The sequence below is a fragment of the Petaurus breviceps genome, unplaced genomic scaffold (genome assembly GCF_028583685.1).
Source record: "Petaurus breviceps papuanus isolate PSGF00001 unplaced genomic scaffold, PetGlider_PUasm1.0 90784, whole genome shotgun sequence".
In the NCBI taxonomy this organism is placed as follows: Eukaryota; Metazoa; Chordata; class Mammalia; order Diprotodontia; family Petauridae; genus Petaurus; species Petaurus breviceps.
Window position 1 is genome coordinate 2,303,494 of NW_027187345.1, and position 14,911 is coordinate 2,318,404.

Here is a 14,911-nt window from a genome sequence, read left to right on the forward strand (position 1 = left end):
ACTTACCAAAATCAGTAACATTCCCAGTCTTAGTAAGATGTACATGATAATCACTTAGAGGGAAGATTTCTATTTCATCATAAACCTACAAAAGGTAAAACACAAAACAAGACACTCATGAATAGCCAAAATAGAGGACTCATATATATGGACTCATGTACAATGAAATGAGCAGAACCAGGAGAACATCATTCACAGCAACTCTAACAATAGAAGGATCAACAACTGTGAAAGACTTAACTATTCTGAGCAAAACAGCAATCCCAGACAATTCGCAAGGGCACATGAGGAAAAATGCTATTCACCTACACAGAGATAACTGATGGACTATGAGAACAGACTGAGGCATTTTTTTTTCATTTTTTCATTTTTCTTGCTTTTTTCTGCAACGCGACTAATACAATGTTATATGTGACTTCACATTATAATGGGTATCATATTGCTTGCCTTTTCAATGGATAGGAGAATGACTGGAAGGAGAGAATTTGGAAACTCAAAATAAAAAAATAATGTTTAAAAAATAAAGATAGTACAATAAAAAAGAATTGCCATTCGCTATACAGGATATTGTTTGTGTTACAAGCTTAGGATAAAGTTTATAGGTAATCTTATAATTAAGATAGCAAATTTAGAGCTGGAAGGGACCTTAGAAGTCATCCAGTCTAAGGCCATCATTTCAAAGATAAGAAAACTGAAGCTCTTAGAGCATCAGGGATTTACTCATGGTCACAAAGCTAATAAGTATCAGAGGAGGGATTTGAAACAGGTCTTCCTGATTCCAAGTTCAGTACTCTGGCCACTACGCCATTTCAAGAAGTCCTTTGTTTAACTTGCCTGTTCTTGCATATATTCATAAGGAGCTGGAATTGAATACTCAAAGTTTTCATCAATCAGTCTTCTAAGTTGTAGACCATAGTACCTGGGGTCCAGCTGCTTCATCTATAGAAGAGTGAGAAAGTTGTTTCGGTGTTTGAGTCTTATTTATAAAAGCCATCATTGCTTACAGTAAACTCTTTACAAAAATGTCTTCTAACATATAGAAATTTCTAAGAAGACTGGCTACAAAGCTATAACTTTTACTATATAAAAATGCAGATTTCAATGTTCACTGAAGAAAAGCGGAAAAAAATTATTTTTGCACAAGATAAAGTCAGCTCCTAGATAGTATATTAATAACTAAACTCAAGACATGCAAATCCAAGAGCATCAAGTAGTGTGTGAATGCATGTGTATACAGATATAGATCTGTATATATACATGTATACACACATACACACATACATATGTGTGTACACACATCTGATAGAAGAATTTATGGTTTTTTCTCAGCAAATCATAATTCGTTCTATATTACCTGTCCATCTTTAAGTTATATGCCACTTATTAAATTGGAAAAGCTCACAAAATGTATGTATAACTTCGTCCCATACAATTCAACAATAATTAATAAGCACTTATGTGCAAGACATGAATTAAACAAGATCTTCCTTACAGAATGTAAACAAGTAAACTATGTTTTTTCCAATCTTTTCCACAATATATACAGCATCCAGATCAGAGTGTGCTTGCATGGAGAAGATCGAACTTTAGAGCTCCAACTAGATAGAATTTTTCCAATCATCCCTTAGACAATAATTCCATTAAGTTGTTAATATCTTGTATTCAGAATAACAAGAAAAGAAAGAAGTGTAGAATAGGGAGCTTGATTATATTATGACAAATATTACAAATAGGAGTGAAATGAAAAACTGTAAGAGGAATTTACACTATAGATATATGTGTGTGTATGCAGGTAGATATAAATATACATACATATAAATAACATACTTTAAATAGGCATATCACAGCTTATTACTATCATAGCTAATCACTTCAGACTAAAGTGACAAAAGAAAAATAAAATTACACATTTTCTACATTTAGCAGATTATGGAGCAGAGTTGTGAGGATTACACATGTTTTCTTGCTTTTACATACATTTATTTGTATGAACTCAACTGCCTCGGCAAATAAGAATATTTAAGCTCTAGCATGCCACCTGGTGGTTTCAAAATTTTGATCTAATATACCCATCCCCAAATTGCTTCTCAGGAGTACGTATGATATTCATTTTCAGTCATCACTACCTTGCTTTTCAGATGACATTAGGAAAAAAAAACTCCCAACTGACAATAAAAAAAATCCTACTACCTTAAAGAAGTCTACCAAAAACTTGGTAGCTAGTTCCTTAGTCCACAGAAATCTGGTATGCTTTATACAACCCTTTAAAATAAAACTGTATTATTGAAAATTTTATTGTAATATAATGCAGACCACCACATCCAAATGATTCAAGGTAGAGTATAATTCGTGATTTCAGATTTATAGGAAAGCAGCTATCTATCTATACATAGCCTATAGCCTTTCTTTAAAGCACCTCCCACTCTAAGGCCAAGGTTATGGTCAACTATCTCTACAATCCTGCTCCTGCACTGGCAGCTGAGCCTTGAAAAGGAAAGGAGCTCAGGCAGTAGGTAGAATGGGGTGTGAAACCAGTATGATACAGGGAGTGGAATGAATGGTTCGTGATTCTAAAATCAAAAGAACTGAGTTTGAATCCCAACTTCAATATTGTCTAGCTAGTCACAAACTCTCTGATCTACAATTCCTCATCTGTAAAATATAAATATTGCCTGTCTCAGAACAAGAAGATTGTTCAATTCAATTTGATAAGTATTTATTGAGCCCTTACTGTATAGAAGGCACTGTTCTAGGTACCGGGGATATGAAGGCAAAAATGAGATAGTGCTCAAGTTCTAATGTATTCTAATATATTCTATTTTGTCATTCATCCAGATAAATGAATATACAATAAATACAAAATGTGTGTGGGGTGGGGTGGGGGAGGTTAATGGTTTTTTTTTTTGTCTTTTTGTTTTTGGAGGAGAGAAGGCAGGGAATTGGGGTTAAGTGACTTGCCCAAGGTCATAGAGCTAGTAACTGTTAAATGTCTGAGGCCAGATTTGGACTTAGGTCCTCCTGACTTCCAGGGCCGGTGCTCTATTCACTGCACCATGTAGCTGCCCCCCCCCCCCGGGGTGGGGGTTAATGTTTTGAGGGGTGAGTGGCACTTGGAGAATCTGGAAATGTCTCCTGGAGGAAACAGCATTTGAGCTGAGCCTTAAAGGGAACTGACAAAAATAAGGCAGAGTATCCAAACTTCAAAATGCTACAGAAATGCATTACAAACTGACTTTTAGAGTGGTATGAGATATAAAAATGTTCCCTTTATATAGTACTTAAAGGTTTACAAAGAGTTCACTCTTAATTCCTTGTGAGGCATGCATGCACTCAAGCATGTGTGTGTGTTTGAGAGAGAGGGACAGATGAAAAGAAGGTAAAAAAAGGAAGAGGAAAGAAGAAAGGTAGAGAGAGATAGAAGGAGGGGGAGAAGAAGAGGGGAAACTACAGTGAACTCTTGATGTCGAAACTTTCTCCACTGATACAGCTCCACAAGTCATCTGAGGGTCTTCCCTGAGGGTCCTAGAAGGTTGTGTGGATTTGGTGAGGTCCCACAGCTAGTCATGCTTCTCACCTGAGGTAAGTATTGCAAGCATAATAATGACAAAGATGAGGAAGCTGGGAGTCAGGGAGGTCATACAACTAACAAGTATAAGAGGAGAAATTCAAACTCAAATCTTACTGGTTCCAAGCCCAGCACTCTGGCCACCCTACCATGCTGCCCCCTATTCAGTATTCATTAAGGTGATAAATCATTATCTTTCACAAGTCTCCAACTGAGTAATTTCCAATAGACACCTGTAATTTATAGAATTTTCTGACCTCTAGTACAACCACACTTACAAATGAGAAAATATTCAGGTTTTAAGAAAATGGATTTATGTAAAATTTAATACCTTGCATGCTAGAGACAAAATATCTTCCACTCTGTGTTCTGGTTTGATGGATAGAGTAACTCCTTGATTATCCTGAAAATGAACATAAGTCTGGATTTCCCAAACATTTTCTCGGGGACCACTATCTGATGCTGAACCGTAAATATGCAGAAAGTCATCCACCTGTTGTCAGACACCAAAAGAAAAGACACATGGTTGGTAAATGAACAGAGGGAATCACTTAAATTAAAACCTTTTGAATAATTAAAAAATATTTTTTAATCTCGATCACAGTGCTAGAACCAGACTAGAAAGGCCACTTATCAGTGTCTTTCCCTCCCACCCCCCACCCCTTTTGGTTAGAACTGAGTGTGATTCTCAATATATCCATCAGCTCTATGCAATTATTTCTCCCTAAGCTGTCCCTTATAAATGGATAAAAGTAAATTCTTTACTTACTACAGTTCCATAGCTAGTTAATCTTTCATAACTCTTACCAAATACTATCAAAATGCAACAACACCTTTAGAAGGCGAGCTCCTTGAGAGTAAGAGCTGTCTGTCTTTCTTTTTGCCTCTATTTGCCTTCCCAACATGGTGCACAGGGCCTGTCACATAGTAAAACCTTAGTAAATGTGTGATGTCTTGATTGGATTTCAAGAAACTTTTCTCAATTAACAGAGACCCAAGGGATTCATCCAGCTTCCATCTGACAGAGACACTCATGTGTTATTTTTCATTTGTTTTTAACAGAGCATTGCTCATTGACAGAAAACTGCCCTCAGTTAGTAGAATGATGGGTCTCAGGATCTTGTCAATCTCATTTATTCATTATGTATATGGTAAACTCCATCATAGCAGACTGCATATACAATGCAATACAAATTATATCCACTAAGTGGCCCACACCTAGTGATATACCAGGTTGTGTATAGGACTTAAACATGTATCACGATATGAGTATGCAAATTCCAAAGTGTGAAGAACTTGCTGAGAATCCTTTTGTAATAACAATCTGTGCTGGTTGCTGACACACAAAAATATTTTCACGAACGAGCAGACTTCCATCACACTGCATATAGTAACTTTTCTTGAAAGGTCTATCACATTTTAACTCACTTCACATTGAATTTTATGAAATTGTCCAGACACAAGACAAAAAAAAAACCTAAACAATTCAATAAGTGGTATACACATGTTGAAGAAGAACAAATAGATTCTGTCAGAGCATGCTTAGGAGGAAAAATAGATAGTCTTTTCATCTAATATTTTTGAAATACAGAGTTGGACTTGAGAATGGGGAAAGGAACAAACATTTTTTAAGTGTCTACTATGTGCCAGACCCTGTGCTAAGGGCTTTATAAATATTATCTCATTTGATCTTTACAACAAGCCTGGGAGGGAAGTACTAAACTAACAGATCTGCTATGTACCTATCACTTTAACCTGATATGAATGTTTTCTCATCATTCCCAGACAAAAGAAAGGAAAGAAAAGCACATTTTTGACTCAAAGACTTATGGAGAAAATAGGAGGATCACAGGATCTGAGGATGATGATAATGATGCTAGTCCTCAGAAATCTGAGCTGGAAGGGGCCTGGAGATCATCTCGTCCAACACTCATTTTATTGATAAGGGAGATGAGGCCCAGAGAGGAGAAGTGAACTTGCCCCAGATCTCATGCTGGGCAAGCAGCAAAGTTTAAGACTCAAATCCAAATCCAAGGTTCTTTCCACTATACCATTCTTTCTGTGAGGGATTCAGAGAGCAGACATTCTCTGAATAATTCCTTCCAGAATAGGCCCAGAGACAGAAAAGCATCTGCTCTTCCTGTTCACATGCTGTTTTCCAAAATGAGCTTTCAGGCAACTCTTATTTTGGTGGCTTGAGTTACCTGGTATATGGCTTAGAGGGATAGGCCTCAAGCTGACTAGGTAAATCCCAGCAGAGGTCACTATGGAGTAAGAAATCAAACCAGGACAATGCTGAATGAGAGGCACTGAAACATTCTCAAGTACTGATAAAGGCAAAAAGTATCTTTTGAGACAGGTGCTTCTATAGAACACTGAGAAATACCTGAAGAAAAATTTGCAAACTCACAAACGATTGTTAATAGTTACTTTTCCCTGCCCCAAATCTTTCCTCATTCTAGCTCATGCTACACAGTCAACGCTAAAGAGAATTTTCTTTAACAATGTGACAATAGAATAAATCTCCCCATAGGCAACACAGCCATTCACTCACAGCTAATACAGTGCAAGCAAGGTAGGGGTACCTGAAAAAAATATAAAGAAAAGTTATCTATCTTGGGAAGAAGCAGCTCTTGTAGAAGCATCTACACTTCAGTTAGTTTTGTCCAATAAAATGATTAAATGACTTCACCTTTCTGAAGCTGCTAAAACATTCATTAGGAAGATATCCAAATATACCATCACTTTATAAATAGCAAAACAAGTTTTGGTGGAGCTGTGAATCATTGGTCCAACCATGCTAAGAAAAGTGACTAAAATGAGCATACCCTTTGACCTAAAGATCCCACTGCGGGCATATATATGTCTCAAAGAAGTCAACAATAAAACATAAGGGGCTTTACATGCAGCAAAAAAATTTGTTGCAGCATTTTTATACTAACAAAGAGCTGGAAACAAAGTAGATTCCCTTCAAGTAGGAAATGACTAAACAAGTTGTGGTACATTAATGGAATGGAATCTCTAAGAATCCATTATCTGTAAGAAATAATGAATACAAAAAATACACGTCAGGTACTATGCTAAATGCTTTACAAATATTGTATCAGTTGATTAAATGGCCAAAAAAGAGATAGGAGAATGAATTTCCCTCTCTGCTTTCCAAAGGTGGCAGAGTGCCTGTGAGGAGTATTACATATAACACTGGACTTTTCTGATGTGATGATTAGTCTTGCCAGACTGCTCTTTCCCCATCTTTTCTTTCTTCCAGTTGTGGTTATGATTTGGCTCTCTCCAGGGCGAATGTATTGGAAAATACAGCTGCCATAAAATCAAAAGATACTAATAAAAATTATAGTGATAATTCTTTAAAATTAAAGCCTATTATCTATCACAATTTTTGAAGCATGCATACTAAAATTATCTAATAGTTCACATTCATATAGAACTTTAAATGTATAAAGCACTTTACATACATTATCCCATTTAAGCCTCAACACAACCCTATGAGATGAGTATTTCAGTATTATTAACAAAATGGCAGTTTTTATATGGGAAAAAAATGTATCAAGCCTTTCTGAGTAATAATTTACATTACAATTTACATTAAAGCAATCCTGTCTTTAGAGCAAAGCACCCGGTCACTCGATATGGACACAAAGCTATTCACAAAGTGATGCACTGGGATGGAGATAGAGGTTGCACTTAAGAAATGCAGCCTTGTTAAAAATGGCACAGCATGTCTACAAATCACAACTATTCCCTGAAGTGGATGGTTAAAAGTCAAAACACAGCCCTGTACTTTTAGTACAGCTGTTTTGACTTCCAGTTAACACCTTCGATAAGCTGGAGGAGTCTCAAGATACCTCTACACATTGGCATTCATAGCATCAAACAAATCTCTAGGGTATATTCTCTAGCCCCAAGAATAACTCCACCTAAAACAAATATGAATTACAAGTATTCACCAGGGAGTAAAGATCCCAGAGTTTTTCAAGTGATATGACATCAGAAATAACAAAAACGAATTGTATTTTTCAGCTATAATGGACATAATCCTGCGACCTCCCCCATCTACTCTGACTGGCACACTTCTCACAGAGATCTGGCCACTTCCATTAGCCTTATGATTGGGGTACTTCCAAGCACACATGTATCTTGGTTCCTTGCTGAATGGTAGGTAAAGAGGTTTCTGGTCCATCCATTGATCCCTCTTATGACAAAGGGAAAAAGGGGTAGAGTGAGGGAAGCATGCCAAAGAGGGATGGTTGTGTAACAGGAAGATTTGCCAGGCAGTATACTTGAAAAGGAGAGACAATTCCTGCTTTCTCCTTATCCCCAACACTTCTTCTCATTTGTCGAGCATATAAAGTTCTTTGAGTTCTTGTCCCAACTTGCATACCTCTTGTAGCAGTGGTGACCACTCACATAGGACAGTGAAAACAAGTGTTTGTCCAGGAGAAACTAAGACTGTATGTAAAGGTTCTAATATGCCCAGAGCATCTGTTTATATTAACTTCCCTGAGCACAAGGGACTGAACAATGATCCTGAGATGACTTTTTTCCTCTAGCCTTGGAGGTAACCTCAAGATTTCTTAGATCTGGGTTCTGCTTGCCCAATAGATGATTACAACTTCTCATATGAGATGACAGGAGGAAGAGACCAAGCCATGACCTGTCTTGCCAGGAGATATGAACCTGCACTGAGGTACCTGTGCAGTGCAGACCAAATGTAAAATAAATACTCGGCAATCCCACAGTATTTAATGTTTTCATGTTTTGTTTTGTTTTTTAGTTTTAGAAAGAAATTTATTAGGTCTTTTGGTAGAGGAGAACATGCCAGAAAGGAGGTGTGGATTCCTCTCATCCAGGCTCTGGAAGGTTTACATTATAGAGGATTTAAATAATGGTACCCACACACAAACCACACATACACAGTTAAGCGATTTTGCTGAAAGGGAAAGTTGAAAGCAAGGAAGGATGAGATGGAAATGAATAAATGTAAATTGTTTTCCAAGGAGATTATAATAGGACTTGTCAACAAACGTTTCATGTTTTAAATCTAGTCCTGGGCAGATTATTTAATCCTGTTTGACTCAGTTTCCTCATCTGTAAAATGAGCTGGAGAAGGAAAAGGCAAACTGTGCCAGTATTTCTGCCAAGAAAACCCCAAAATCAGGTCATGAAAAGTCAAGATACAACTAAAGCAACTGAACAACAACAAAAGTGGGCACGTATGCACCTTTTGTATTTTAAGCTATTTATGTTGTGGTGAAATGAAATAGCTAGCTGTCACCTGATCTACTTCATACATTCAGTACCTTTACAGAAAGACCCTTTTAGGAAGACCAAACTTTTATAGCTTTTAAGGCTTACATGCTATTATATATTGATCTATAACCTCATACAATTCTTTCAACGACCCCATGAAGCTGGTTTTTGCTAACTACAGAACCTGGCTGGTGATTGTAAACTTTGTTTTATGTTTGTAGGGACAACTAGGTTCCTTGTCATGCAATTCTTTATATACCCAGAGAGGCAATGGGGAGGAGTGGATAGAGCACTGACCCAGGAACCAGAGGACTTCTGTGTGAGTCCAGCCTCTAACATATTCCTGTCTTGCATCACCTTAGGCAATTCTTTCAGACTGATCGGCAAAGACTTCACCCTGCACTGGTCAAGAGTTTCCTTAACCTGGAATTTCCTGTCCCAATGAAATCCCTACCCCTGTTTATCACTTTACTAAGAAGACTGAAAACTAGTTTGAATTTCACCTAGTATGATACTAGAATATACTTATTTGTGAGTTACTTTAACAAAGGTAAATTGGAACCTTTGAAAAAATACAAAAATAGTCTAGAAAATTGTATTACCTGTCCACTCCCAGCACAGTAAAAAAAAAAAAAAACAACCCTACCAAATGGGATTATAGGAAAAGAGCCCTAAAAGCCATAAGGCCTAGCCTATAAAAAATGTGTTGCTCCAAATCAATATTCTTAACCACTCTCTCATTCCTTCTCTTTCTTAGATCAGACCAGCCATTTCTTTAATGCAGAGTGTATTCCTACAAAGGAGACTTCTTCAGTTCTGCACCTGCTCTTCAACCAAATGACTTCTATCAGACCCTGAAGGGATAAGTGGCTGCACCAGCATCAGAAGGCACTGTGTCTGAGGAAGGTCTGGGACTCGCTCTTTCTGTCCTCCTAGCTCTGAAGCCAGTTTTCTTTCCTCTAGACCATGCTTCCTCAGTCTCTCTGCAAATTTAAGCATTTATGTATTTATTTACATTTTATTACATCAACTTCCAACAGGTCATTTTCAAGGTTCTGACCTCATTTACTTTTATTTAAGGATCAATGTTGCTAGGTCAATATTTCAAACTTTTCCAGCACTTTAGGATATGCAAACTAATTCTGATTGCAAAATCTCTAAGAAGTCTTTGTGAGTGATCAAAAGCAGACCTCAGGAACCAGTACATCTCACAAAAGTCCTTTTTTTTCCAATTAGCACAGTCAATTTGAAACTTCTGATGAACACCTATAATCACTTAAGAGTAAACCAAGGACTTATGCCACTGTATAACAAACTATAATATGAGAATGCTCACAATTAGAAACAGCACACTAAAGAAATAAGGAACAATCATTTTTACCATATTACATAATTATAAAGAATCAAAACGGCAATAACAACTTTCTTATACTCCAGTAGCAACAGATTTTCACATCCCTTTGTCTCATATTTCTCCATCTACATAATGGGAACAATACAGGATTACTACATAACCCCAACTGCAATTACTATAAAGATTAACTGACTGATGTTTGCAAAGCACTTTTGATACCCTTGTATGACAACCTCTGTGTAAGTACTGATTACTATTGCATTAATGGTCCTGAAACCACATGTCAAATTATTCATGCTCCATGTGCTTCATGGAGAGAAAATGGAAACACTTGGTGTTAGCACAGCAGATGCTTTTGGATCAAATGGCTTGTAATTACTACTTGGATCACTAAACGGAAATAAGATGCAACATGGCAATCTGGCTGTCACAAGTGGGCCTTCATCTCTATAGTTGCTAGTAAAAAGAAATTCTATTAGCAAGTGAAATGAAGAAAAGACACGTATTCAGGAGAAAGGGAGTTGTTACACAGTTCTACGTTTTCTTTATCAAATATAAGCTGTCACAAAACGATTTCCCACTTGGGGAAATGCCCCAAACAACAGGACTGCTATGGTTTCAACAAAAAGAAAATAGAATTTTTAATGTTTGAAACATATTACTAAGCTGTGGTTAAGATATATTTTTTCATTCATATTTTCCATTTTAGAAACTGACAGGATTTTTTTCTTTTTCCGGTTCATAGTCAAATGACTAACATGGCAATACTTCATTCATTCATTGCCACAAAAACTTAGGATACTCCCTACTCCTCTCAACCCACAGCCAGGCCCTGCCCCATATCTAATTTTCCAGCATAGAAAGCCAAGGACTATGGGCAAGGCAGTCACAAGTTCTGCCATGATGTAGCAAGAGCAGTTGGCTACTTTGTCACTTTCTTTTGTCATCTTTTCCAAAAGAAACTCCTTCCTTCAAATAGATACAAGGGACTTATTGTTATCCAACAGGGAATACTTAACAATATAAAGAAAAATATCTTTTCATTTTTTGCTTGCCAAACTTTGTTCCTGTTGGCTTGGCCCTCCCCTCCCTTTTTTCTTTTAAAAATATTCTTAAATTAAAATGGCTTTCATTCCAACATTAACAAATTTAAGATTGGGGGTGATTCATCTCTGAGCCATTACTAGGTGAGTACACCAGTGAGTGGCGTGTGTGTGTGCACATATATAGAATATATATTTAAGCATACAGGCTGTTATACTTCTGATATCTAAATATGATTGCTTTAAGAATTATAATAGGGGCGGCTAAGTGGCGCAGTGAGTAAAGTGCCAGCCCCGGAGTCAGGAGGACCCGAGTTCGGTTCCAGCCTCAGACACAACACCCACACACACAAAAAAAAACTAGCCGTGTAACCTTGGGCAAGTTACTTAACCCCAATTGCCCTCCAAAAGGCAAAAAAAAAGGAATTATAATAATACATGTGAAAATGAGACAATCTACATCTATGACAGAATTTCAGTTGACAGGTGACCTCAATATCTCTTTAGTTCAATCATAAAAAAAGAAATCCTGACCATAACACCAGACTAGTAGCAACCCTTGCATCTGCCTGAAGTCTTCCAATGACAAGAAAACCAACACTGCCTAAGACAGTCCATTCCACTTTTGGACAACCTCAGAATTGTTGTGAGAATCAAATTAAATTCTAAATTCATTTATTATGTGTCAGGTACTATGTTAGGAATTGGGGATACAAAGTCTCTAACTTCAAATAACCTATAGTTTACTGGAGGAAAATGGCAAACATACAGATAAGTAAATGCAAGGATCTCATGTAGAAGAAGGTGGCTCCTGAAGTGAACCTTGAAGGGAGATGTGAACTCTGAGAGACAGAAGAGCACTATGTAAACTTTGATACCTATGTAAATGTTAGTAATTATTTTGTACAAAACTGAATTGATCATCTTCCCTTTTTTAATGGTACCATTCAATCACTGAATCTCAAAATCTCAGCCATTTTTACTCTTCTTGCTCCCCTATGTTATAAACCTAATCAGTTTCCAAGTCAAGTCAAATGTACCTCCTTAATTCTCTCTCACCTCTGCTGTCTTCTTTACATTCCTGCCACCATAATTCAAGGTAAGGGGAATCCTAGATCTATCTCTGGATAATATTCAGTAAAGAAAGGTGGACTAGAGGCAGAAAACAACAGTGAAAAAATATACTGACTGCATTTGTGGAGAAGGGTCAATCTCTGATTTTCTTCTCTTTTAGACAGATCAAAGGCAAGACAGATACCACCAACAATAAGAGCAATCTTAGTCACTCAATTTCCTGATCCATCTTGGCCTCTCATATCCTTTTTTTTTTCTGTCATCCAATCTCAGAACTGTGGGTGGAAGACTATGGAGAATGCAGGTTTATTTAAATGATTCAGAGGTAACAGGCAAAGGAACAAATTAACTTCTTCAACAGCAAACTGAAGAACAGGCACAGCACATTAAGCAGATGGTAGGTGATTGTCTGTGGCACTCAGGGTCACAGGAGTTTCCAGCAATCTAGGGTTTTTTGTTTGTTTGTTTGTTTGTTTGTTTGCCTTTTGGAGGGTAATTGGTGTTAAGTAACTTGCCCAAGGTTACACAGCTAGGGGTTTTTTTCTGTGTGTGTGTTAAGTGTCTGAGGCCGGAACCAAACTCGGGTCCTTCTGACTCCAGGACTGGTGCTTTACTCACTGTGCCACCTAGCCAGCCCCAAATCTGTCTTTTTCAAGAAAGCTGGGAAAGCTCCTGCCCCTAAATTTTTCTTCCATAGGCTTACCCCATCACCTAAATTTCTATCATTCCCAAAAGGCTTTTGAAAATTCTCAGTATTTTCAATATTTCTATTTCAATAGTCTCTTACTAAGACATGCTTTTATTTCTTAATCACTTTTTTCAATTAACAAGCATTTTTTTCCTCTTCCTACCTCCTCCATTCTGCCATGTGCTTAAAAGCTGCTATCAGCTATTAGCATTTTAATTTGTAACAATTATAATAATAATAGTAATAATAGCTAAAATTTGTATGGCACTTACTATGTGCCAGACACTGTACTAAGTGCTTTACAATATTATGTCATTTGATGCTCACAACAACCCTGTGAGCTCAGTGCTAATTGTTGTTCAGTTGATAAGTCGTGTCTGACTATTTGTGACCCCATTTGGGGTTTTCTTGGCAAAAATACTGGAATGGTTTGCCATTTTCTTCTCCAGCTCTTTTTGCAGATGAGGACACTGAGGCAAAGAAGGTTAACTGACTTGCTGAAGGTCACACAGATAATGTCACTCAACTGAAGCTGCTCTTTCCAAAATTAACAATATCTTCGTTGCCAAATCTAATGGTGTTTTCTCAGTCATCCCTCATCCTTCTCAATCTCCATACAACATTTTGGACTGCGGATCACCCTCTCTTCCTGGATACTCTCTCCTTTATCAGTTTTTGAGACACTACTTCTTCTAGTCATGGTTCTCCTACCTGTTCTCAGTGTCATTAGTTGGAATCCTCATTTATATCATACCCCAACTTTGGAAGGAGACCTATGGAAACAGTAATCACTTCTCTTCAGACAACTCACAGATCTCTAAATCTAATCCTTATCTCTCTGGTAGCCTAGTTTCACATCATTAATTATCTACTGGACATTACAAACTCTGTGTCCTCCAAGCATCTCAAACTTCTTATGTCCAAAATAGAATTCTCTTTGTCCCAAATGAATCTCCTCTTTTTTAAGTTAATTTATTTATTTTTCGTTTTCAACATTCACTTCCATAAGTTTTAAATTTTCTCACCTTCCCTCCCTTCCTCCCTCCCCAAGACAGCATGCAATCTGATATAGGCTCTACATGTATCTCTTTCTCTTTAGGAGATATACTGTTCCAGGCTCTCATCACTCCCCACCCTAGACTATTATAAGAGCTTCCTAAAATGATCCCTTCAACTCAAGTCTTTTCTATCTCCCAAGTATCCTCAATACATTTTGGCTCCTTTAACCAAAAGTCTAATCATTCCCCTGCTCAATATACTCCAATGATTCCCTACTACTTCTAGAACCCAATAAAAACTCCTCTGTTTGACATTTAAAACCTTTAATAACCTAACTCCCAGCTACTTTTCCAGCCCTATTACTCCCCTTCACATATTCCAGACTATAGCTTAACTGACCTCATAATTGTTTTTCATCCAGAGCATTCTATATCCAGTCTCTATGACCTGTCACACAGGCTGTCCTCTATGTCTAGAATGTCCTCCTACTCACCTCTATCTCTTAGAATCCCTAGTTTCCCTCAAATTTCATTTTAAGAGACCTTTCCTGAAGTTCATCCCCATCCCCTAGTTGCTAGTACCTCCCCCTAAAATTATCTTGTATTTATTTTATATCTTATTAAGTAGGTACATATCATCTCCCATGACACAATGTAAGTTCCTTAACAGAAGGACAGTTCTTTTGTTTTTTAATCCCTAGCAGATAATGTGATGGCTGGTACACAGCAGGAACTTAATGAATATTTTTAGATTAATAGATTTATGGATTCCAGTTCTAGAACTTTGGAGAAAGTTCAACTGGGAGCCTGTTCAACTGGGAACTAATGATGAAGAAGTAAAGAACTTGGATCATGGGTCTTTAAAAGTGGATTTTTGTATCATTCGTGCCAGTAATTTTAAAATGGAGTAATGTAGCATTT

The 14,911-nt window shown here is 37.2% G+C and overlaps 1 protein-coding gene across 11 annotated transcripts in view; it reads right to left on the minus strand.

The window, feature by feature from the left end:
• The window catches only part of TIAM2 (TIAM Rac1 associated GEF 2), a 310,489-nt gene that overhangs the window by 103,839 nt on the left and 191,739 nt on the right, over positions 1 to 14,911 (minus strand). For all 11 annotated transcript variants that reach the window (XM_069069619.1, XM_069069618.1, XM_069069617.1 and 8 more), the window contains 3 exons: positions 3,897 to 4,058; positions 835 to 939; positions 7 to 85 (listed from right to left, as the gene is read on the minus strand). In XM_069069619.1, coding sequence (XP_068925720.1) covers positions 7 to 85; positions 835 to 939; positions 3,897 to 4,058 — 346 coding nt within the window. The remainder of the gene's footprint in view (positions 1 to 6; positions 86 to 834; positions 940 to 3,896; positions 4,059 to 14,911) is intronic.